At 48.2% G+C, this 22,049-nt stretch overlaps 1 protein-coding gene across 3 annotated transcripts in view; it reads left to right on the top strand.

The window, feature by feature from the left end:
- Positions 1-21,336, top strand: part of RAB15 (RAB15, member RAS oncogene family) — a 28,932-nt gene extending 7,596 nt beyond the window's left edge. The window contains exons 2-7 of one of the 3 annotated variants that reach the window (XM_023546255.2): positions 14,683-14,743; positions 15,506-15,566; positions 16,059-16,136; positions 16,829-16,918; positions 18,319-18,384; positions 18,563-21,336. In XM_023546255.2, the coding sequence (XP_023402023.1) occupies positions 14,683-14,743; positions 15,506-15,566; positions 16,059-16,136; positions 16,829-16,918; positions 18,319-18,384; positions 18,563-18,721 (515 nt within the window). In that variant the 3' untranslated portion in view covers positions 18,722-21,336. Of the gene's footprint in view, positions 1-11,598; positions 13,867-14,682; positions 14,744-15,505; positions 15,567-16,058; positions 16,137-16,828; positions 18,426-18,562 lie in introns of those variants that run through there. The other 2 variants (XM_023546256.2, XM_023546254.2) reach the window with 2 other exon arrangements.
- The last annotated feature ends 713 nt before the right edge of the window (positions 21,337-22,049 follow it).

Here is a 22,049-nt window from a genome sequence, read left to right as displayed (position 1 = left end):
CAGAAGTGGTCAGGTTTAGGACACACCCTTTACTGATATGGCCTCATTAACATGACAAAAACTCCTGTTTCCAAATGGTATTACATCCACAGGGGACAAAATTCAATCCACAACACCCTCCTATTATTATTTTGGTGATGTGTTTACTGAGAACTCTGTGATCTGCAATGAGGGCTGACAGTTGTCTTCCAAGTGTGGGCCACTCCCTGATCTCTCTTCCCTGATGAGGATTTTCTCTCCACTGATCTTTTCTCCTTTCCTGCACTGACTTCATTCATTCACTCATTTATCCACTCACACATTCATTCATTCTTTCACTTATTCAACCTTGTTGAATATTTAATGAGTGTCTTTCTTCTGCCAGGCAATGAGAGTATCAAATGAATAAGACGATGCCTTGGCCTCTGAGAGCTCCCAGTATAGTTGGGGAGTCAGGCACCGAACCAGACAGCCAGAACATTACATGAAAGGAATGTCTAAATGCTGTGGAATCACAGAGGAGTGATCAGTTCTTTCTCCTGGGGAGGTTGGTGAAGGCTTCACGCAGGCAGGGACATTTGAGTGGGGCCTTGAAGACTGAGTAGGGCTCCCTAGGGACGAGGGGGGTGGGGAAGACACACATCCTCTCCCAGGGAGCAAGTGCTGTGGAAAACAGCTCCAGATTTGGGGCTGCTACTCTTCTGCCTTGCTGAAGAGTAGGGCTAGTTGGTAGTGGCCAGGTCATGATTAAACCAGCTTAAACTCGACTGGATCCTGCTAGGAGTTTGCTTTGCTGACTGTGTCTGATGACAGATGCATCTAGAGGCTCTGTCCCTTCCAAGATCTTTGCTCCTGAGGCTCCAAGCCCTGTTCTCTTCTTCCCTGGACCTTCTTCTGGGAAGCAGGTCCTGGAGAAGGAGGGTGGAAGAGTGAATGGTTAGTAGCCTGGCAGATCCTGGCTGCCTCATCAGTGCTCGCCGACTACCCAGCAGCTGGCTCAGGGATGTGAGGCCCAGGCCCAGGGAATTGCAAAGGGAGTGGGACACGGTTAGCTGGAGCACACTGCACATGCCCCTGGAGCTCTCTGGGGGTCTGTGCATAAGGCAGCAGGAAGAACAAGCAGAAGGGACCCAGTATTTCCTAGGTACGTATGATGCATCAGCAACTGTGTGCTTTACACTGGTGATGTATCCAGGGTATGGAGATCTCATCATAAAGTGGGGGCGAGGAGTTCTGCCATTTGCCTGCTGGTGTTTGAGAAGTATCTTGGTGCATTCTTCAGGTCAGAGCCCCGAATAATTTATGTGTGTGTGTGTGTGTGCACGGGCATCTACGCACAGGAGAAAGAAAGGGTCTTCCCATGGTTTCCCCATTTGTAACAGAGGAAAGAATAATACCAGTCCCTCTTCCTTTTCTCTTCTGAGGAACTGTGAGTTTGGCTGAAATGTGTTCCTGCCTTAGGGACATTTGCTGCTTCCTCTGCCTGGGGCCCAGTTCCCTCAGAGCTCCCTGCTGATACCTTCTTGTCATTAAGGACTCAGTTCAAATGTCACCTCCTACGGTCGTACCTAACCAGCCAACCTAAACTAGTCTGCTCACTGACCTTACTCTCTTATCCTACTTTGGCTTCTTAACACTTAACCACTCTCAGAAATGATTTCGTTATTAGCTTATTTATTTATTACCTGCCTTCCCTACCTTTTTTTTCCCTACTAGAATGGAAGCTCTCTGATGGCAAGGACCTCTCTGTATTGCTCACTAGCTCAGTTCCTGGCACATAGTAGGGACTCAGTAGTTTGTATGAAGAATCAATGAATAAGTGAAATCATTTTTCTAGAGGACTTTTGCTCTTCCCTGATGGAAGCCTCATGTAGTATTGGTTTCCTGGGACACATAAGGCAATGAGAAGCTCACTGTGTCACTTGCATGCTTGGGACTGTGAAAAGAAAGGGAAACATCTGCAAGGGTGAACGGTTTCTAGTAGCTTTTAGCTCTTCTGCTCAGATACATGTGGTAGGAGAAGCTCAGATGTAGGCGGGGAGCAGGAACGTGGCTCCCAGGACCCCTATGTGATTGGGATCCTCTTTGGGCTATGCTGAAATAAGAGGTTGATGTCTTTCAGAGTGGGGTCAGTATTGCCTGTCATTCAGGGCAATGTGTAACATGTAAGATGATGCTCATCAGCTCAGCCAGGCTGCTGGAGTGATCTCTCAGGACCATCTCAGCAGCCAGGGGCCCTGGAGTAAGAGTTACTAGGGCTCAGGCACCGAGACTTATATCCCTTCCTGCCTCAGGGGAGCTAGCGTTTGACTTGGAAACCTTTTTACATGATAACAGCACCTGGGTCCTGGGTTTTCAAAGATGATCCTTCGAGATTTTATGTGAAGAAGTTGGCCTGGCCCACATGTCACTGCTGTCCTTTTCAAATTGAGGCTCTGCGTGTGAGTGTGTGTACATGTACCTGTGTCTTGAAAAAGAAAGGAGAAATAGAGTATCTTTCTGAAATCTCCACTATTTCTTACAGGTGGACATTTGAATCAAAGCCTTTGATCCCAGTGCTCTTGAGGTTAAACATGGCCTTGGAGTGAGAGGATCAGGATTCTGTCTGTCAAGACCAGGGTGTCTTCTTTTATTTCTGCTTCTCGTTGTTGTTTTTGTTAGGTCCCATCGAGTCAGTTCTGACTCATAGTGACCCTATAGGACAGAGTAGAACTGCCCTATAGAGTTTCAAGGAGCAGCTGGTGGATTTGAGCTGCCGACCTTTTGCCAAGCTCTTAATGACTATGCCACCAGGGCTCCTGCTTCCCATCACTCTCAGGGAAACCAAAAAAACCAAACCCATTGCTCTTGAGTCAATTCCAACTCATAGTGACCTTATAGGACAGAGTAGAACTGTCTTATAGGGTTTCCAAGGAATGGCTGGTAGATTTGAACTGCTCACCTTTTGGTTAGCAGCCAAGCTCTTAACCACTATACCACCAGGACTCCCGCTTCTCATTACTCTCAAGGAAAGACAGTTCAAATACTAACACATTTGTTGAGACAGTCTGAGTGCAACTCTCCCCCAGAATGAGACCAGCATGAGGGACAGTTAGGCTGCAATTCTTTAAGAGGGGAAGGCCTGTTGGCGTGCATTCCAGCAAACAGTGAGGCTGAGAGTCTCCAGATAGAAGCCAGAGGGCTGCAGCAAGTGGCAGGTTTAGGGCAAAGACAGTCTCATCTCTCTCCCCTTACGTAATTGGTATGAGGGACATTTGTGTACCAGGAGCCTTTGTATTGAATCCTGCCTTTAGTTTTGTCTCTCAGCTCTTCTCTGTGTTATTCTCTTCCCTATTCTCCCCTTCATGTTGTCCCTCAGGTAAGGGGAAATGGCATTACTGGTTTCCTGGTAAATTTTTTGCCACTGCAGGAACCACTTCCCCCAGGTTCTGCTTTTTCCCAAAGTGTGTTTTGGGGGTTGCTCAGGGTGACCTCTTTGGAGGTGACCTCCTGCCACTGCGCACAGGAGCTTCACATGTCCAGCACATGCTGGTTTCCTCCAGGGGGAGGGAATGGGGGCATTCCTGGAGCCTGTGCTTGGTAACTGGAGCCGGCACGGCCCCGGGGATTGAGTGTCTGCCTTGGGTTTCAGGTGTATTAAATTGTTCCTTGTTGTGGAATCTCATTGCAAATGAAAAGGCTCACGTCACACTGCTGGTCCTTTGGGTTGTGGTTGATCACAGTGATAACATTTGGCACCCAGAAACAGCCCTGTTTCCACTGAAGCATGTGGCACTTGGCAGGCAGGCAAGCTGGTACATTAACCCATGAAGTGCTGGCTGGAGGGAGAGGGATTGGCTTTCCAAAAATCTTGCCCTCACGTGCCCCTCAGTTAGGGGGGAAATGGTATTATTGGTTTCCTGGTAAATTTGGGGGGCCATCTGAGCTCTGGTGGTACAGTGGTTAAGAGCTCGGCTGCTAACCAAAAGGTTGGCAATTTGAATCCACCAGCTGCTCCTTGGAAACCCTATGGGACGGTTTTACAGTTGTCTTATAAGGTCGCTATGAGTCAGAATCCACTAGACAGCAATGGGTTTTTTTTTTTGTATCTAAGCTCCACCATGGGTGGTAGTTTCCCTTGTTGTTGAAACACTCCCGCTCAATTCTGGCTCTTTGTCTCCTGTCCCTGCCCTGTTCCTCTTCCTCTTAAACATGAGTCCCCTCCTACTTCCCAGAGCTCTTTTCATGCCCTAAGCTGTGACTCTGGGTTCCCTAATCTGTCCTTCCTTAAGTGAGACTGCTGGTTTCTCCAGCTAACATTTAATGAAGCTCTATGCGCAGGCCCTGTGTTACAGGTTTTATGCCTCATCTCCTAGTCCTCACAAAAATCCTCCGACATCGGGGATTGTTACTTCTGTTTCACAGGTGAAGAAACTGAAGAGAAGTGGCTTTCCCAAGAACACACAGATAGTGGTGAAAACAGAACGGAAACCAAACTGTGACCTCACAATTGTGTTTTTTTGACCGTGCTCCTCACATTCTTAAGCGGCACTTCCTCTGTGCTTTCCAGGGCTTTCTTTGGAGGCAGACAGTGATAAGGAGTGTTCATTCACCTGGATGTGCCGTTTCCTTCTTTTCACCGTCTTCACAGCCCCTCCTTGCTGTACTACGGAGGCAGTAAGCACTACCCTGTTTTACCACCCCAGGCAGAATGTTTTAGGGGCCCAGTGAGTGCCAGCGCCCTCTTGCCAGCCCTGCTGCTCAGAGGAAGGCCTCTCCTGACCTCCAGTTCCCTGACAGCAGCATTGGCACTGCACTCCGGGGCTCTGAGCAGTGGCTGGCAGTCATTAGGCATTGCTGCTGGAGGAGTGGTGGCCACACAGCCAGGGACACCGCAGGAGGAGCGAGCAGGAGGCCTGGGGCTGTGCTGCCTCAGGCCACAGCTGTGTGTGGGGGCAACACCATTCAAAGGCATGCTGCACTGTTTGCTAACAGCGCTTCTTGTCAGTGTGTATGAGGAGTTCAGATGGCAGCGTGGTAAAGGCAGAAGACATGTCCCTGCTCTTGAGCCACAGGCACCCGTCCCTCCTTATGCTCTCTAGGGCAGGAAAATTCCATGAAATCTATTCAGTACTTCAACTCATACTAGTGGAGTCACTACTGTACACTGGCACTGTGTTGTCACCAAGGTTAGAGATTTAAAAAAAAAAAAATAGAAACTTTGTGAAACATAAAATATATTGTCTGTCTCTTAGGTGCATTGTCTAGCTGGGGATGTTGTTGTTAGGTGCTGTCGAGCTCATTTTTGACTCATAGCGACCTCGGACAACCTGGCTGCTGAAAGTGAAGAGGACTTGAAGCACCTACTGATGGAGATCAAAGACCACAGCCTTCAGTATGGATTACACCTCAACATAAAGAAAACAAAAATCCTCACAACTGGACCAATAAGCAACATCGTGATAAACAGAGAAAAGATTGAAGTTGTCAAGGATTTCATCTTTCTTGGCTCCACAGTCAACGCCCATGGAAGCAACAGTCAGGAAATCTTAGAAGATAAGAAACAGGACCAGGGAACTTTATTTAGAAGTCCTCTTCCCAATCCATCCAGGTGAAACTTCTTGCCAGCTTGGTGGCACTCTTAGGCACCAGTCAGTCAGACTGTGACTCTAAGCAATCCTGAGGCTCTCAGGTTCCGTTAAGTAAAGGGTGCTGTGTTATGAGGCTTCCCATAGGCTAGAACTGGAAACTGAGTCTGGTCTGGATTGATGGCTGCTCTAAGAAATGCGTCCCCCCACTAGAATGTTCACTGTCTTTAGGCATTTCTGCTTCTCTTGGAACATCTGTCTGCCTCATGCACCTCTCATTACCAACCAGCAGTTCCCCTGCGCTGTCTGGAGGGAGCTGATTTGATTGGCTTAGCTAACCTTCCTCAAGCAGCAGGGTGTTGCACGGCCCTGGTAAAGGGCCACACGCCACTGAGCAGTTTCTGTTAATCCGGTACAGCCCAACGTCTTTCCTCAGGCACAGTAATGTGTTAATTAGAAGATTAATAAGCTTGACTTACATTTTTGAGCTGATATTATGGTAAAGTTATCTAAAAAGGGGGTATCAAAATTTGGACAGGGGCACAATTTCAGTGCTTGCCATAGGCGCCATTTTCTGTTTGCCCTATGGGGTTAATAGAAACTGCTCGGTGGTGCCATGCACCCAGGGCAGGTCCAATACCTGGCATACTGTATTTACACCTGTCAGCTCCCCTTAGTGGGGCTCCTTTGAGTCAGATATCCATCCTAGTCTGGTCAGTAGCTGCTTCTTTACAAAGAACACACTGCACCCAGCCTTGCTTCCCTTTGGCCTGGGCAGTTTTAGCTGGAAAAGGGCACTGGGTGTGTCAGACACTATGATTGACACATCTAGTGTATTGTGAATGAAAGAAGAGCTGCTTTAGTTGCGGGAGAGCCAGGTCTTCCTCTTTCTCCTCCCAGTGCTCCTGAGGTCTCTAAGAACCTCTGCTAGGACTGTGTAGAGGTGGTTTGCTTGCTTGCTTCACACTTGAGTATTGTCTTTACCTGGGAGAGGAGGTGGGCTCTTTTGGAGGGACACTGAAGTGGCACTGTCCAGGATGAAGAATTTGGGCTTAGTGGGGTCATGAACTACCTCAGTGAGTTCCTTGGAAGTAGGTTATGGCTTGCCCCATGTATACCCAACTCCTCACTTCTGTTGTGTTGTTGTTAGGTGCCATTAAGTCGGTTCTGACTCAGCGACACCACATACAACAGAATGAAACACTGCCCAGCCCTGCAACATCCTCACGATCGTTGTTATGCTTGAGCTCATTGTTACAGCCACTGTGTCAGTCCATCTTGTTGACGGTCTTCCTCTTTTTCAGTGACCTCCTACTTTACCAAGCATGATGTCCTTCTCTGGGAACTAGTCTCTCCTAATAACATGTCCAAAGTATGTGAGACGTAGTTTTGCCATCCTTGCTTCTAAGGAGTATTCTGGGTGTACTTCCTTCAAGACAGATTTGTTCCTTCTTTTGGCAGTCCATGGTGTATTCGGTTTTCTTCACCAGCACCATAATTCAGATGTATCAGTTCTTCCTCAGTCTTCTTATTCATTGTCCAGCTTTCACATGCATATGAGGCTATTGAAAACACCATGGCTTGGGTCAGGCACACCTTAGTCCTTAAAGTGACATCTTTGGTTTTTAAAATGACAGATCTTTTGCAGCAGGTTGCCCAGTGCAACGCGTCATTTGATTTCTTGACTGCTGCTTCCATGGGTGTTCATTGTGGATCCAAGCAAAATGAAATCCTTGACAATCTTTTCTCTGTTTGTCATGATACTGCTTATTGGTCTTGTGAGGATTTTTGTTTTCTTTAGGTTGAGATGTAATCCATACTGAAGGCTGTGGTCTTTGATCTTCATCAATAAGTGCTTCAAGTCCTCTTTACCTTCAGGAAGCAAGGTAGTGTCATCTGCATATTGTCATTTGTAAATGAGTCTCTCTAATCCTGATGCTGCGCTCTTCTTCATATAGTCCAGCTTCTCAGATTATTTGCTCAGCATACAGATTGAATAGGTGTGGTGAAAGGATACAACCCTGACGCACATGTTTCTTGACTTTAAACCATGCAGTATTCCCTTGTTCTGTTCAAATGACTGCCTCTTGGTCTAAGTGCAGGTTTCTCATGAGCACAATTAAATGTTCTGGAATTCACATTCTTCTCAACATTATCCATAATTTGTTCTAGACACCTCATAATACCAGGCTATGAATGAAAAAGCAGTAAAATTCTACAGCCTCACAGGGTGGGAAGCCAGTGGTTCAGTAAAGAGTACCCTGGGTAAGTTCTTTTTTTTTAAATAATTTTTATTGAGCTTTAAGTGAACGTTTACAAATCAAGTCAGTCTGTCACATACAAGCTTATATACACCTTACTCCATACTCCCACTTACTCTCCCCCTAATGAGTCAGCCCTTCCAGTCTCTCCTTTCGTGACAATTTTGCCAGTTTCCAACCCTCTCTACCCTCCCATCTCCCCTCCAGACAGGAGATGCCAACACAGTCTCAAGTGTCCACCTGATACAAGCAGCTCACTCTTCATCAGCATCTCTCTCCTACCCACTGTCCAGTCCCTTCCATGTCTGATGAGTTGTCTTTGGGAATGGTTCCTGTCCCGGGCCAACAGAAGGTTTGGGGACCATGACCGCCGGGATTCCTCTAGTCTCAGTCAAACCATTAAGTCTGGTCTTTTTATGAGAATTTGGGGTCTGCATCCCACTGATCTCCTGCTCCCTCAGGGGTTCTCTGTTGTGCTCCCTGTCAGGGCAGTCATCGGTTGTGGTCGGGCACCATCTAGTTCTTCTGGTCTCAGGATGATGTAAGTCTCTGGTTTCTGTGGCCCTTTCTGTCTCTTGGGCTCAGAGTTATTGTGTGACCTTGGTGTTCTTCATTCTCCTTTGCTCCAGGTGGGTTGAGACCAATTGATGCATCTTAGATGGCTGCTTGTTAGCATTTAAGACCCCAGACGCCACATTTCAAAGTGGGATGCAGAATGTTTTCATACTAGAATTATTTTGCCGATTGACTTAGAAGTCCCTGGGTAAGTTCTAAGTGACAGTTTTCTAGTTCTGGCCTCAGCTATGGGATGTGAGAACATGAGTAAGTTGCTTGACTTCTCTGTACCTCATGGTAATATTGCCCACTCCTGTGGACTTCCTAGGGCTGCCATAAGAGCTAAGGGCTCTGAATTCATAGCTAAGGAGTGTACTATACATGCAGTATTACTGTGAATCTTGGGTGTGGTCCTGCTCAGAGATGAACTAGAAAGTGATGCTCAAACATTTTTGTGCATAAAATTTAGTAGGTCTGGGGTGGGCCCTGAGAATTTGCAATTCTAACAAGCTCCCTGAAGATGTTGATGCTTTAGTCACTGGACCAACATTGAGTAGCAGAAGACTAGACTACGTAATCCATTCTACATCACGGATATTCTGGGTTGTTTTTTCTGGCTGCTCCCCAGGAAGCCTTTATTCAGCAGAGGGAAGGCAGGAGCGAGAGAACCATGTTCTACTCTGTGCTAGGTGCTTTACAGACATAGTTTAATTTATATCCCATGACAACCTTTAGGAGGCAAGTGGCATTCTTTTCATTTGACAGATAAGAAAATTGAAGCTCAGAGAAGTTAAAACTTGCCCAAAGTCACACAGCAAGTGGCAGAAACAGAATTCAGACTCCGATCTTTCTAATTTCAATGCCAATGGATGTCTCTTCCACTATCTTATAGCTCTCTTAGTTTCCCCTATCTAAAAATTATGCAAGATGTTGTTAAACATACAGTTTTCTGGGCCTCACAAGTTCTGACTCAGTAGGTCTGTGCAATCAAGGTAGCTGCATTTTTTAAAACTCACCCAGGTGATTCTAAAGCTGAGGGTCTACAAAGCACACCTTGAGAAACAGAACTCTCATGCAGCCTCTCAATACCAGGTGCAAAGCTGTTGTCTAGATGTAACTCTCAAACTTAAGCATGTAGTAGAATCACCTGAGAGCTTGTTGGTACAGAGTGCTGGCTCCACCCTCAGAGTTTCCTGATTCCTTAGATCTGAGGTGGGGCTCAAGAATTTGCATTTCTCACAAGTCCCTAGGTGCCACTGATGCTGCAGGTCTGGGGACCACACTCTGAGAGCCACCATCTTAGAAGCTTGCTATTTCAAGTGTGGTCCGTGGACCAGTTGCATCAGCTTCACCTGAAAGCTTAATGCAGCATCTCAGACCTCCTCCCGCACCTCCTGAATCAGAATCTGCACCTGAACGATCTGCAGGGATCCCTGGGCACCTTCAAGCTTGTTAAGTTCAGCCTTAGAGGAGTCAGAGTGAGAACTTCTGGGGATAGACTTAGAGAGGGAACATTCCTTCTTCCAGTAGAAAAGAAGACACTGAAGATGCAACAAAGAGAGAGGGTAGTGGCTCGAATGTATACCCCGAGGAGTCTGATGAGGACACTGAGAGGTGAGACAAGGAAAGGAGAGAGGACTCTGCTGTGGGAAGGCAGAGAGGACAGAGGCAAATTCTGAGGAAATGAGGTGGGCCTCAGAGGACAGGCATCATCAGGCAGATCCACCTTGCCCTTAGAAGAGCAGAAAAGGTGTTCTGTTGAGAGCACAGGGATGGGCTGAAGCCTTGGGCTGGGGGGAGGGCATTAGCTGTAGGGACTGTGACAGGTGAACACAGTATGAATGCAAATATGAACAGTGTGCTAAGCAGCTGCGAGGGCCTGGCAGAGGTGAGAAGGCATGACTCTGTAGGGAACTAAGGAAGGCCGGCTCTCTGACGTCCTGCACTGCTCAGCAGTGGAAAAAACCCAGCAGCTATGCAGGGAGAGGGATGGGGACGTGGATGGGCACAGGCTACTGCAGGCCAGGGGTGATTGGCAGGTGGCACAGTGGACCGGGAGAGTGTGTGGGAGCAGAGCTGAAGGAGTCGTTGGTTCCACTTGAAGATCCTTGGGCTGTTACCTTTTTTTAAATGAAAAAGGGAGGACCAATGTCACTGAACAAATTATGTAGAAATTGTTAAATGCGGACCTAATTTGCTGTGTAAACTTTCACCAAAAACACAATAAAATGTTTTAATAAAAGGGGGGGGGGAGTTGAGAGGGGAAAATCCCTCAGAAGACACTCTATTTCTTCCACCATGTATTAGCGCATATAAGTAGCCGAAATTGAAGCATTTTACTTTACAGAGATGTTAAAACAAATTTTATTGGGTGGCCAGTAAGGGCGAGGTTGCAAGATGTGGGGTTTTGGGGTGCTCTGAGCCCCCAGAACTCTCCTGTCTTGGTCCGTGGCCACACAGCTAAGATGGGAGGAAAGGGGTGAGAAGAAATCAAAGCCCAGCCCCCACTGCCAGTGTACTTCCATAGCTTCTTGTCAGCCATGCCTTTTCTAACAGCCTGTTTCCATCTCTCCCTCCATCCCCTCTCTCACATGGAAAGGGTCCCCTAGTACTGAAAGCTCCTCTCTCAGCTGAGTCTTTGTCATGGACCCACTGGGAAACAGGAAGCTAAGCATAGTTAAGGCTTGTATGTGTAGTTAATAAATAACTCTTACCTTCCTCCAGGAAGCAGTGCAGGGGGTAGCATGGGCTCTCGCATCAAACAAATCTGTTTGAATCTCTGCTAATTGCTGTGCTGACCCTGGGTAGTTATTTTACCTCCCTGTGTCTTTGCTTCCCTCCCACTAAGCTCTGTGGTGGTCCAGTGGTATAATTCTCACCTTCCATGCAGGAGATCCAGGTTTGATTCCCAGCCAGCGTACCTCAAGTAAAGCCACCGACTCATCTGTTAAGCCACCACTCATCTGTCAGTGGAGGCTTGCATGTTGCCTTGTTGCTGAACAGGTTTCAGTGGAGCTTCCAGAATAAGATAAACTAGGAAAAAGACCTGGCGATCTCCTTTGAAAAATCAGCCAATGAAAACTCTATGGAGCACAAAGGACTGATCTTGTCGTGCATGGGGCCACGATGAGTTGTGGGCTGACTCGAGGGCAGCCAACCAAAAGCAACAAAGCTCTATGACAGCAGAGACCATATGTCTTTTTTTTTTTTTTTTTTCAGATTCATTTATTCTGAAAGTTTACAGATCAAGTCAGTCTCTCATACAAAAAGCTATACCCACCCTGCCGTGCACTCCCAGCTGCTCTCCCCTCAATGAGACAGCACATTCTTTCTCTCTACCCTGTATTCCCCGTGTCCATTCAACCAGCTCCTGTTCCCCTCTTCCTTCTCATCTAGCCACCAGATAGGAGTTGCCTGCATAGCCTCACGTATGTACTTGAGCCACGAAGTTCACTCCTCACCAGCCTCATTGTCTATCTTATCGTCCAGGCCAATCCCTGTCTGTAGAGTTGGTTTCGGGAATCGTTCCAATCTTGGGCTATCAAAGTGTCCAGGGACGACCATATGTCTTTTTCCGTGCTCTCTCCACACCTAGCGGTATGCAGGGCACATAGTAGGCTCCCATAAATGTTTGTCAGATAAAGGAAGTATAACCTTCTAACCGCACCCCTGATAACCACTTTGCACAAGGTACTGTCCTTTACCAGGCTTGCTCGGCTAGCATGAGGTTGTTGTTGTTGTTAGATGCCTATGAGTTGATTTCCTCTCATGCTGATCCCATGTGACAGTAGAACTGCCGCATAGGGTTTCATAGGCTGTAATCTTTACAGAAGCAGATTGCCATGTCTTTCTTCCTCAGAGCTGCTGGGTGAGTTCGAACTTTTGTTTAGCAGCTGAGTGTTTAACCACTGCGCCACCAGGGCTTCTTGAGGATGAGCTAGCTTTATAAAAATTAAAATGAACAAAATTTCTGGTACTCCTTGGAAGAAGGCACTATACCATGCAACAACAAGATGGTGCCAGTTTCTGAATTACTCTGGGAAGATGCAAATTCTTGATAATGGTTTGTCTGGGGAGGGACTTCAGGATGTTCTAGCCTGCCCCCCACCAAGACCAGGTGGCCCTTTTCTTGCCTCCCCCCTTCATCCTCTTCCTCTTCTCCGCTCTTTCTCAGTGCACATTGAAGAAGGGCGTACAGACAGTGCCCATTTGGAAAAGTAGAGCTCAATAGGTATGAATCAGCTTGGGCACGCGAAAAGTGATTCACGTCTGACCAACTTGGTTTATGCAATTCAGGTTGTCTGTTCTGAATTTTTTTCCCCTTTCTAATTAAATGATGATTAGTCTGGATGGTGAGAGGGGGGAGATTGAATTTAATCTTTCTGTTTTTGTGGAGAACTGGGACAGGATGAATAAGGGGAGATGTATTCCCATCTGGCAAAGAACTAATGATAAGGTGGAATGGCTGTGATGTTGGGAATTTTGGCACCTTTGGGGTCTTCTGTGCTGTGCAGCCTGGTGATGTGTGGTCCAGAACTCTTTATCATATTCTCATCTGAAGACTGTCTCCAGGGAGTACATGAAGCTTAATTGACAGAGCTCTTGAATCACTGGGCACTGTGCCTGGGTACAGTTAGGGCTGGGGAGAACGGTGATGATAAATGCATCTACCCTCATCTCTCTGCCATCACTCAGATTCAAGCCCAATCCTAGCTGACTTCTTTTGCTGCAAATTCTCCTGGATATGTTTCTGCCCTGGGGTGGTTTGCCAAATCCTTTATATTTCCTGTGTCCTGTGACACCTTAGCCCTTAAGCCCCTGGGAAGATGAGCCTGAGAACCCTGGTTGTGCTCCCCCAATGACATACCATACCCCTGCCTTTTCATATGGTCACTGACAGTCACTCACTAAGTGCCTGCCATGTACCAGCCACTGTACTAGGTTACAGTGAGAGGAGCTGCAATTGACTGAATACCTATCATGTGCCAGGCACCATATCTCGCTTGGTCTTCTCAGCAACCCTCTGAAACAATTGGTTCTTGTGGTTGTTAGGAGCCATCAAGTCGGTTTGGACTCACAGCGACCCTGTGTACAACAGAACGAAACACTGCCTGGTCCTGCGCCATCCCCACAATCGTTGTTATGTTTGAGCCCATTGTTGCAGCCACTGTGTCAGTCCATCTCATTGAGAGTCTTCTTCGCTGACCCTCTACTGCACCAAGCATGATGTCCTTCTCCAGGGACTGATCCCTCCTGACAACATGTCCAAAGTATGCGAGACATAGTCTCGCCATCCTTGCTTCTAAGGAGCATTCTGGTTGTACTTCTTCCGAGACAGATATGTTCATTCTTCTGGCAGTCCGTGGTATATTCTATATTCTTCTCCAACACCACAATTCAAAGGCATCAATTCTTCAGTCTTCCTTATTCATCGTCCAGCTTTCACATGCACAGGAGGCAATTGAAAACACCGTGGCTTGGGTCTGGCGCACCTTAATCTTAAGGTAACATTCCAAATGATTGGTAATATCCGTATTTTATTGGCGAGGAAATGGAGGCGCAGAGGAGCAAAGTGCCCAAAGTCATAGCTATGAGTTAAGTGGCTAGAGTCAGGATTCAAGCTCAAGCCTGACTTCAAAGCCTCTGCTCCTTCTATTAAACAGTGCCTCCTGCTGTAGACAGGCGTTAGTCAACAGCAGAGATCCACTGAGGACTTCCGCTTGGCAGGTCTTCGCTAGTTGCTCTGGGCTTCATACACACCATGATGAGGCAAGGGTTGGAACAGTCCTCCATCTCTCTAGTCTCTGACTGCCTTCCCCACATTCAAAACAGTACTGTAACCCCTCCTGGTTACTAATAAGGCAGAGAGTGAAAACCCAGCCAAATGAGGTAGCTTGCTATTCCTAGGGATAAGAATTCCAGGGTGGATAAACAGAGGTGATTTTCTTCAGAAGTACAGTATAAATAGGAAGACTTCACACGCGAGTAGAGTGAGACACATTTTGGGGCTGTTGATTGAGGCAGTGATGAATTCTCCCATGTTCAATCTGCCTTCCTCTGCTTCCCCAGAGCCCTTTCCTGCTGGTCACTCTCAGCTCAGTGAGGAAAGCCAGCCCCATTCAAAGCTCCAGACACTTCCTTGGGGTCAATTTTTGGTTAAAGAAGTCCCTTACCTTATGCCATCTCTCTGCCAATTAAACCAAAGGGAAATCTCAAGTGTGAGTGCCCTGGGCCTTTACTATGCAGTACTTTGTAAAGTTCTGAACTTCACAGTTCAGTTCTTACTCTTTCTAACTGTCCTGCTTTCTCCGTTTCCTCAGGCGTTGACTTTAAGATGAAGACCATAGAGGTAGATGGCATCAAAGTACGGATACAGATTTGGTGAGTTGGGTAGGAGGAAGGCCCTAGACTGCTCCCCAGCTGCCTCACCATGTGTAAAAGCCCTAGGCTGCATCTTGGATAATGACCACCTCTCTGATGGAGAGAAGTCTCAAAAGATATGAACTCCAATTTCGTTTTAAGAAATTTTATGAGATTGACCACAAGTCATAAGAAGGCAGGACTGAGAAGGAATTGGCAAACTAACCACTGTGGGTTTGTCTTAGGATAAGGCTGTGCCCCACTAAAGTCAAGATTGGAAGGAGGGAGGGACCCTAGTGAGAATTTCTCAGTACAGCACAGCTGCTATAGCTCTTGAAGGCCTGGAAGCACTGCCTTTGCCAGCATTTGGAGCTGATGCCCAATTCCAGAACAGTATAGGCATTGCCTTCAGAGGTCCCACAGGGACTGTGGGTATGGCAGCAATACCCCCCACGCCCCATCCAGCCAAGTCTGGCCACAATGGCCAAATTCTGGAGAGTTTCCTAAAGCTGAGTTATGGTTGCGACTCTCAGTCCAGATATAGTTGTCAGGAGGGGCCAAGGCACTGCCGAACTTTTGGCAGTGCCAGCGTAGATGTCTGGGCCTCTCCTGCAGAGTCAGGTATGTTTGGACTCCTTCAAGGATCAAAGCTCCACTGATTTTCACCCTGCAGCTCCCCAGTTTTTCCTGCAAGGGCACAGGGTCTCCCCAGTTCCTGCTTCTCCCCTCTCTACCTGGCTTCCTTGGTTCCTGCTCCTCTGAGGGACTGGCTTTCTACTGCAGGGATACAGCGGGGCAGGAGAGGTATCAGACCATCACAAAGCAGTACTATCGACGGGCACAGGTGAGCCGCCATTCTCAGGGTTCAGAGGTGGGAAGCTGCCACGCAAACTCCCAGCTCTGGGTGTTTGAGTTATTTGTGCTACTGACCCCCAAAATAGGGCTTTCAGATTGCCTACTGGGGAGGGGCAGCCTCAAGGGAAGCTTTCAGTTGTTGCTGATCATTCAGTCTCCATTATTGACTGAGTACTCACTACAGGCAGGTCCTCATAAGCCCCCTCACCTCCAACTTCCACTCTGGCCAAAGACCTAGGTCAAAGCATCCAGTGTCCTCCAGTCCCAGGGAGTTCAGCAATGAGCCTAGGAAGCTGAAGCATTGAAGGTCTGAGAGGGAAGGTGGTGTTTCTGGGTACTGGGGGAACCTCATAACTAAGCTGGGAGAAGGGGCAGAGAGTGGGACCCAGCATTTAAGGTACCACACACCCCTTTTGGACCATGACTGTGCATTGTCTGTGTGTGTCTTTCTCCCCCATCTCCCTCTCTTTGTTTCTCTCAGGGAATATTTTTAGTCTACGACATTAGCAGCGAGCGCTCTTACCAGCACATCATGAAGTGGGTCAGTGATGTGGATGAGGTAGGAGACCCACCACATTGATAGGGGTAGGGGAAGGGGGCCTCAGAGGGGAAAGCAAAGTGAGAGCCAGATGGGAAGGGCTAAAGCTGTCAGGGTTGGTGAGTAAATGCTACCAGGAAACCTTGCCTTCCACACCCCAGTGGCCCCTTGGATGAAAACTTGTGGGTAAGTAAGACATGGGGAAGAAGCCACGGCTGCCATATCTTCCTGCTTCATTCTCTGCCAGGCCTCATGGCAGTTTCTTCCCCAGAAGTGAGTTAGTTTAAAGCCCTACCCTGTGAATAGCTTCCTTCCTGAAATCTCAGGACCAAGCATAGTTGACAGACTGGGGTCCTGGTCCTGGCTCTGCCATATGGCTGTAGAGCTGTAGGTAAGCCATTTGAACTCTCTGGGTTCCCAGTTCCTCATCTGTAGAATGAGGGGTTAGACTAAGCCCATTGTTCATTCCAGCTCTGATACCAGTTGTCCAACCCAAGGGAGCACCAATTATAATATCTTCTACGCTAAGCTGTCCCCATGACATCCCTCCAGGACCCCTGGGGTCAGCATGGCGCCTGCATCCAATCAGTCTGTTCTGTCCCTAGGGCTCTTAAACTTAGTGCTGATTTGGAAACCAGTATAGACTGTATGATAGGGGAGAGGGGAGGGAGAAGCAGCACTCACTGGGAGTTAGACCTACCCTTTGTCCCTAGTATGCACCAGAAGGCGTACAGAAGATCCTCATAGGGAATAAGGCTGATGAAGAGCAGAAACGGCAAGTGGGAAGAGAGCAAGGGCAGCAGGTAAGTGGGAGTGAGCCGGCTGAATCCATCCTTGGGTCTCTGGCTGCACTTTCAGGGCCAGGCATAAGAACTGGGGTCCAGGCGTCTGTTCACCATCATCAGCTCCTCCCACGCCTCCCACAGTACCCCAAGGCTCTGGGCAACTCGCCATCCTTAGAGAGTTTGCCTCCTGTCCTTCTGGTCAGTGGTTTTGGGTCCATCCTGAAACAAAGACTTCTTGGACAGCAATTCTCTCCAGTCCAAGTCCCAAAAAACAAAATTATCCTCTTTAAGAGATGGTCTCCATGTTAGTGATGAAGAACTCCAAGTTACTGACTTTTCTAACAGCATCAAGACATAGCTACCATTTTACAGTCAGGAAATATCACTCCCACCCCCCACCCTCCTCCATACACTCCTGCTCCTTTCTCCTTACCCTTGAAAGAGGTAAGAAGGAAAATGAGGGAAGGTGAAGGACCATGGTTGGAGAGGCCATGGGGGCAGAAGGGGTAGGAGGAGGGCACTGAGGGAATTCCCAAACATACTGGGAGACCGTCCTCACAGAGATCAGAAAGATTGGTGTTTCTGAGATAAGAGTCATCCACCCATTCCGGGGGCCTCAAGACCTTTTCTTGCCTTCTTCATTTAATAGCATTCCACTAACACTTAAAATAAATTTTTTTTTTTGGCTATTAAAATATAACACATGGTCATTCTAGAACAATTTGAAAGTAGAGACAAAACCTTCTATAATAGTATTTATTGAGCACTGTATGTCTGATGGAAACTCTGGTGGCACAAACGTCAGCAGTTCGAATCCACCAGGCGCTCCGTGGAAACTTTCTAGGGCAGCTCTACTCTCTCCTGTAGGGTCACTAAGAGAATTGACTCGATGGCAATGGGTACGGGTATGTCTGGTGTGCTGTGCTAGGCAAGTGCTTTTAGATGCATGACCCTATTTAATCATTCCACAACCTTGGGCAAAAGGCACAACTATCATCCCATTTAACAAATGATGAAACTTGGGCTTAGAGAGAATAACTTGTCCAAAGTCGTACAGCTGCTAAGCGGCACCACCAGTATTCAAGTCTGGGTCTGTTTGACTCCAAAGCTCGTGTTCTTCATTAAGATGTAAAACATTTTGGTGTCATTGTGTCCTGGTGTATGATGTATATAATGGCTATGTGGATGGGTTATGGGTTATGGGTGTTGAGGGGGAGAGTATTTGTAGAGCACCTTTCCCATTCTGTGCTAGCCCATGCCTTAGAAAGAGCTCCCAGTCTGGTCTGAGAACTTACCTACTCTGGGAAACTGTCAGGACACAGCCTGGTCTGTAATATGATGGCAGAAGGATGTGCCAGGTGCTGTGAGAGCCTCCCTTCTCTGACTGACTCCCATTTAGAAATGTTCTTCTCTTGCAGCTGGCTAAGGAGTATGGCATGGACTTCTATGAAACAAGTGCCTGCACAAACCTCAACATTAAAGAGGTGAGATCGTTGGAGACCAGCTGCCCTGTTCTCTGGCTGAGTCCAGCAGAGTGGGGTGGCAAGAGGAGGGGGTGGCAGATAGAAGCTACAATAGTGGAACCTCCCCTTTTGGGCAGGTACACGGCAGCAAGGGAAAGAGGAGGAGATGCTGACTAACATGTGCCCCTTGGTTTCCCAGTCTTTCACACGTCTGACAGAGCTGGTGCTGCAGGCCCACAGGAAGGAACTGGATGGTCTCCGGACACATGCCAGCAATGAGTTGGCACTGGCAGAGCTGGAGGAGGATGAGGGCAAACCTGAGGGCCCAGCAAACTCTCCAAAAACCTGCTGGTGCTGAGGGTCCTGTGTGGGGCACCCTATACAATACCCCTGTTCCCTCAGGAGGCCTCTGGGCAGACAGGGGAGCCTGGGCTTTTCCCCATTGCTGTCCTCTCATTTGGATGACCCTGTTGAATATCAGTAGCTGCTACTCCCCCCTGCCTGGCCCTGACAGCATCTCTGCCGTCATCTCTGAGCAGCCTTGCCCCCAGCCCTCTCCCTGGAGTGGTATCCTTCAACCTGTTTCCCCAGCCATAAGCCTGCTATGAACCCTGAGTGCTGTGAGCACGGTCTAATCGCCCCAGGCTCCCCAGACGATGGCTGACTGGGGTCAAGGCCACTTTAAGGCTTCTTCTTTCTCAGTACATTTTGTCTCCTGTCTGCTTTTTCTTTCTTCTTCCCACTTCTTGTTCTTTGTCCTTCTTCTACACTGTATTTTGTATCAAAGCCCCTCAGAGCCCTTTTCCTCTGTGTCTCACTGTATGGCTGCTGGTGCAGCTTCTTTCTTTCCTTCCTTCTTAACCCTGTCCAAGGGAATGGGCCCAGGCTTGTGGGGATGTTCCATACCCTTTGCTCCAGGGAGAACTACCCCCCGGCTTTGTGGGTGGGCCAAAAGCTACAGGGTGCTTCTTCCTATCCTCCCCGCCCCACCGCTCCCTTCTTGTGCCATGTGCCTGTCTCCCCAGTGATCTGGGAAAGTGGAACATCAAGGTAGGGAGGAAACACTAACCTGGTGGGCCGCAAGCCTGGGGCTGTCCTACCTCCACTTGCTCCCCAAGCCTGAGCTTTGGTTTCGCTTGGCTGCCTGCCTGCCTGCCTGTCTCTCTGGAGGAACCGAGCTTAGAGGTAGTGCTCCAGAGAAGAAGAAAAAAATGGTGAGGGGTGGCAGGGATAAAAAGTCACCTCCATTCTCTACCTCCCATGCAGTGTGGACACAATTTCTCTCCACCTGGGCTCCTGAACTTACAGATGTGGGCCAGGACCTGAGGGCACTGCAGGGGCAGGAGAGCGCTGGGGCCGGTGACACTGACAAGTCACCCTGCACTCCAGGAAGAAGAGCATTTGGAGACAAAGGACTAGCTCCTACATCAGGTTAAGAGCCAGGGAGAGCAGGCCAGGGACAACACTGCAACCAGAGGGGGATGTGGCAGCAGCAGGGCCTGCTGGGCTCCATCATCCATTTCTTGTGGGAGAAGAACGTTTCCCCACGATCCTCTGGCAGAGGTGAGAGGAGCTGTAACCACCTCAGTCTTTCACTGAACTCAACCTTCAGCTCTCAAGGTTTTCCTGGGATCCAGCATTTGTGAGAGAAGGGCAAGGACCTTACGGGACGAAAGAAGGAAGGCCCTGCGTAGACATGGTTGGTGCTGTTCTCTTCAGCCTTCAAGATAAAGTGTTCATCTTGCCCTTCTAGCTCCTGAATAGGACTCTTGAGGGTTTGCCAACTGTGCTGTGGCTACAGGTAGTGGGAATAGGGCTTCCTCCGCCAGAGTTCTTTGTTCAGGAAGAAGTTTCTTTAAACCCATGTGGTTTGAGAGTAGCTTGAAAGTGAAGGAACAAGTTGATTACCACTCCTACTAGGGTCCCTTCCTAGTCCCTACCTACATGGTGGGAGAAGTCCAGATAAGAGGATCATTCTCAAGCTATATTAGCTGCAACCACATGGCTGGGACAAGTATTGGGCATGGAGCATTCTTCAACTTAGGACCAAAATCTAGGGCACACACATCTGAAGGAATCCTCCTTACTCCTCCAAAAAAGGTGGGGGTGCAAAATCACCAGATCTTTCCTCTTGTCTCTTAACAAACCAGGAAACAGCCAGCAGGAGAGGTAGCTCAGGATTAAGGAACAGGGTAGGTTAGCATAGTAGCAGGAAGAGGAGTGCAGGAATAGTTATAAATCATTAGCTAACGAGAAACTTTGCTGAGTCTAGGATGAAGCCATGGCTATGGCTGGGGATGCTTCCTTGAGGACTGACTCCCTGGGTACCAAGACATATGCAGCATCACATATGGGGCTGGGGAGGTTGGCAGTGCCAACCCTCAGCCTGCCCTCAACCAGGGACTTCAGTAAGGGGAAGTTATACTGGGCACTGGTGCCAACCTGTGGGTCAGTGTTGCAGCTTTCCCTGAAGATTGGGCAGAGCACCATTGCCTTTCTCCCAGCCCCCTCAGGAAAGAGGGACTACGTTTTTACTGTACCCTAGGGGTTCTGGAAGAGATCACTTGGGGTTGGGACTCTATGGACTGATTAGCCCTATCCACAAGGGCCATTGCTGGGGAAAGAGATGAGGGCAGAAGGAGGGATTGGAATTTTAGGGTGGAGTTACAGTTACTAGGTACCAGAATTGGCCTCTCACCCGTAAACTCCAGTCGAAGAGGTGACCTGGGATCTGGCATTAGTCCAGACTGTTGAGCAGGCCCACCTGGCCTGTTAACATCACCACCTCTGCACCTGCTGTCTTGAGACTCAGCCCAGCCCCCAGGCACCATGCTCTTGAGCCCCCACCATCTCCCTATGACGGGTGAACTTTGTGTACTGTGTCTCGGGTCCATTATATGAATTGTGATCAGGGTTCATCTATTTTAAACACGGATGTTTACAAAATAAAGAATATTTCAAACCACAGGTGTGGCAGCCTGTATTGAGTCCCTTGGAGTAGGTCTCACTTAGGCCCTGGCAGTGATGGAGGAGGGGGTGAGGCAGTGCTGGGGAAAGAGGTTCTGGAAGACTAAAGCCACAGCCGTGGAATGGCAATGGAATCAGCAAACACTGTCCTCCGATTTGTACCTTCTCTTACGTTACTTGCTGGGGAGCCCAAAGCAAAGTCCCCAGGCCCTGCAATAGGCTTACCTTGCAGAAATAAGATGAAGCACAAGGAAGAACTTGCTAACATGTCATTGGGTGAATGCTGAACATCTGTGTTCTGAGGGAAATCTCTAAAGTCGATGGTTTTCGTCTATTTTGGATGGAACAGGTCTTCCTGAAGGCATGAGGAGAGATTAATCTCAGGGGATCAAAGGCAGACTAGGATCTCAGCACTCCATGAGGTATTTAATACCACACTTCGGCGTACAGGGTTGTATGAAGTAGAATGCAGTAAAGATAGCGTGAAGAAGGAAGAAGTAAAACAAGGCAGGCCAATAATAGCCTAAGATCTTAACCTGCACTTCTCAGTTTTATATACTTCATCTCCTTTGACCCCAACAATTGCTGTGTGAGATAGGGAGGGTGGTTATCTTTATCCACATTCAACAGATAAGGAAACAGCTTACAGACGTTAAAAGATTTGCCTAGTGGCACCAAGTAACAGTGGCAGAGTTGGGCTAGAAACCACAGAATTGGAA

Source organism: Loxodonta africana, chromosome 10 (genome assembly GCF_030014295.1).
Source record: "Loxodonta africana isolate mLoxAfr1 chromosome 10, mLoxAfr1.hap2, whole genome shotgun sequence".
In the NCBI taxonomy this organism is placed as follows: Eukaryota; Metazoa; Chordata; class Mammalia; order Proboscidea; family Elephantidae; genus Loxodonta; species Loxodonta africana.
The sequence above is the reverse complement of the archived record's forward strand: the minus strand, read 5'-3'. Positions and strand labels throughout refer to the sequence as shown.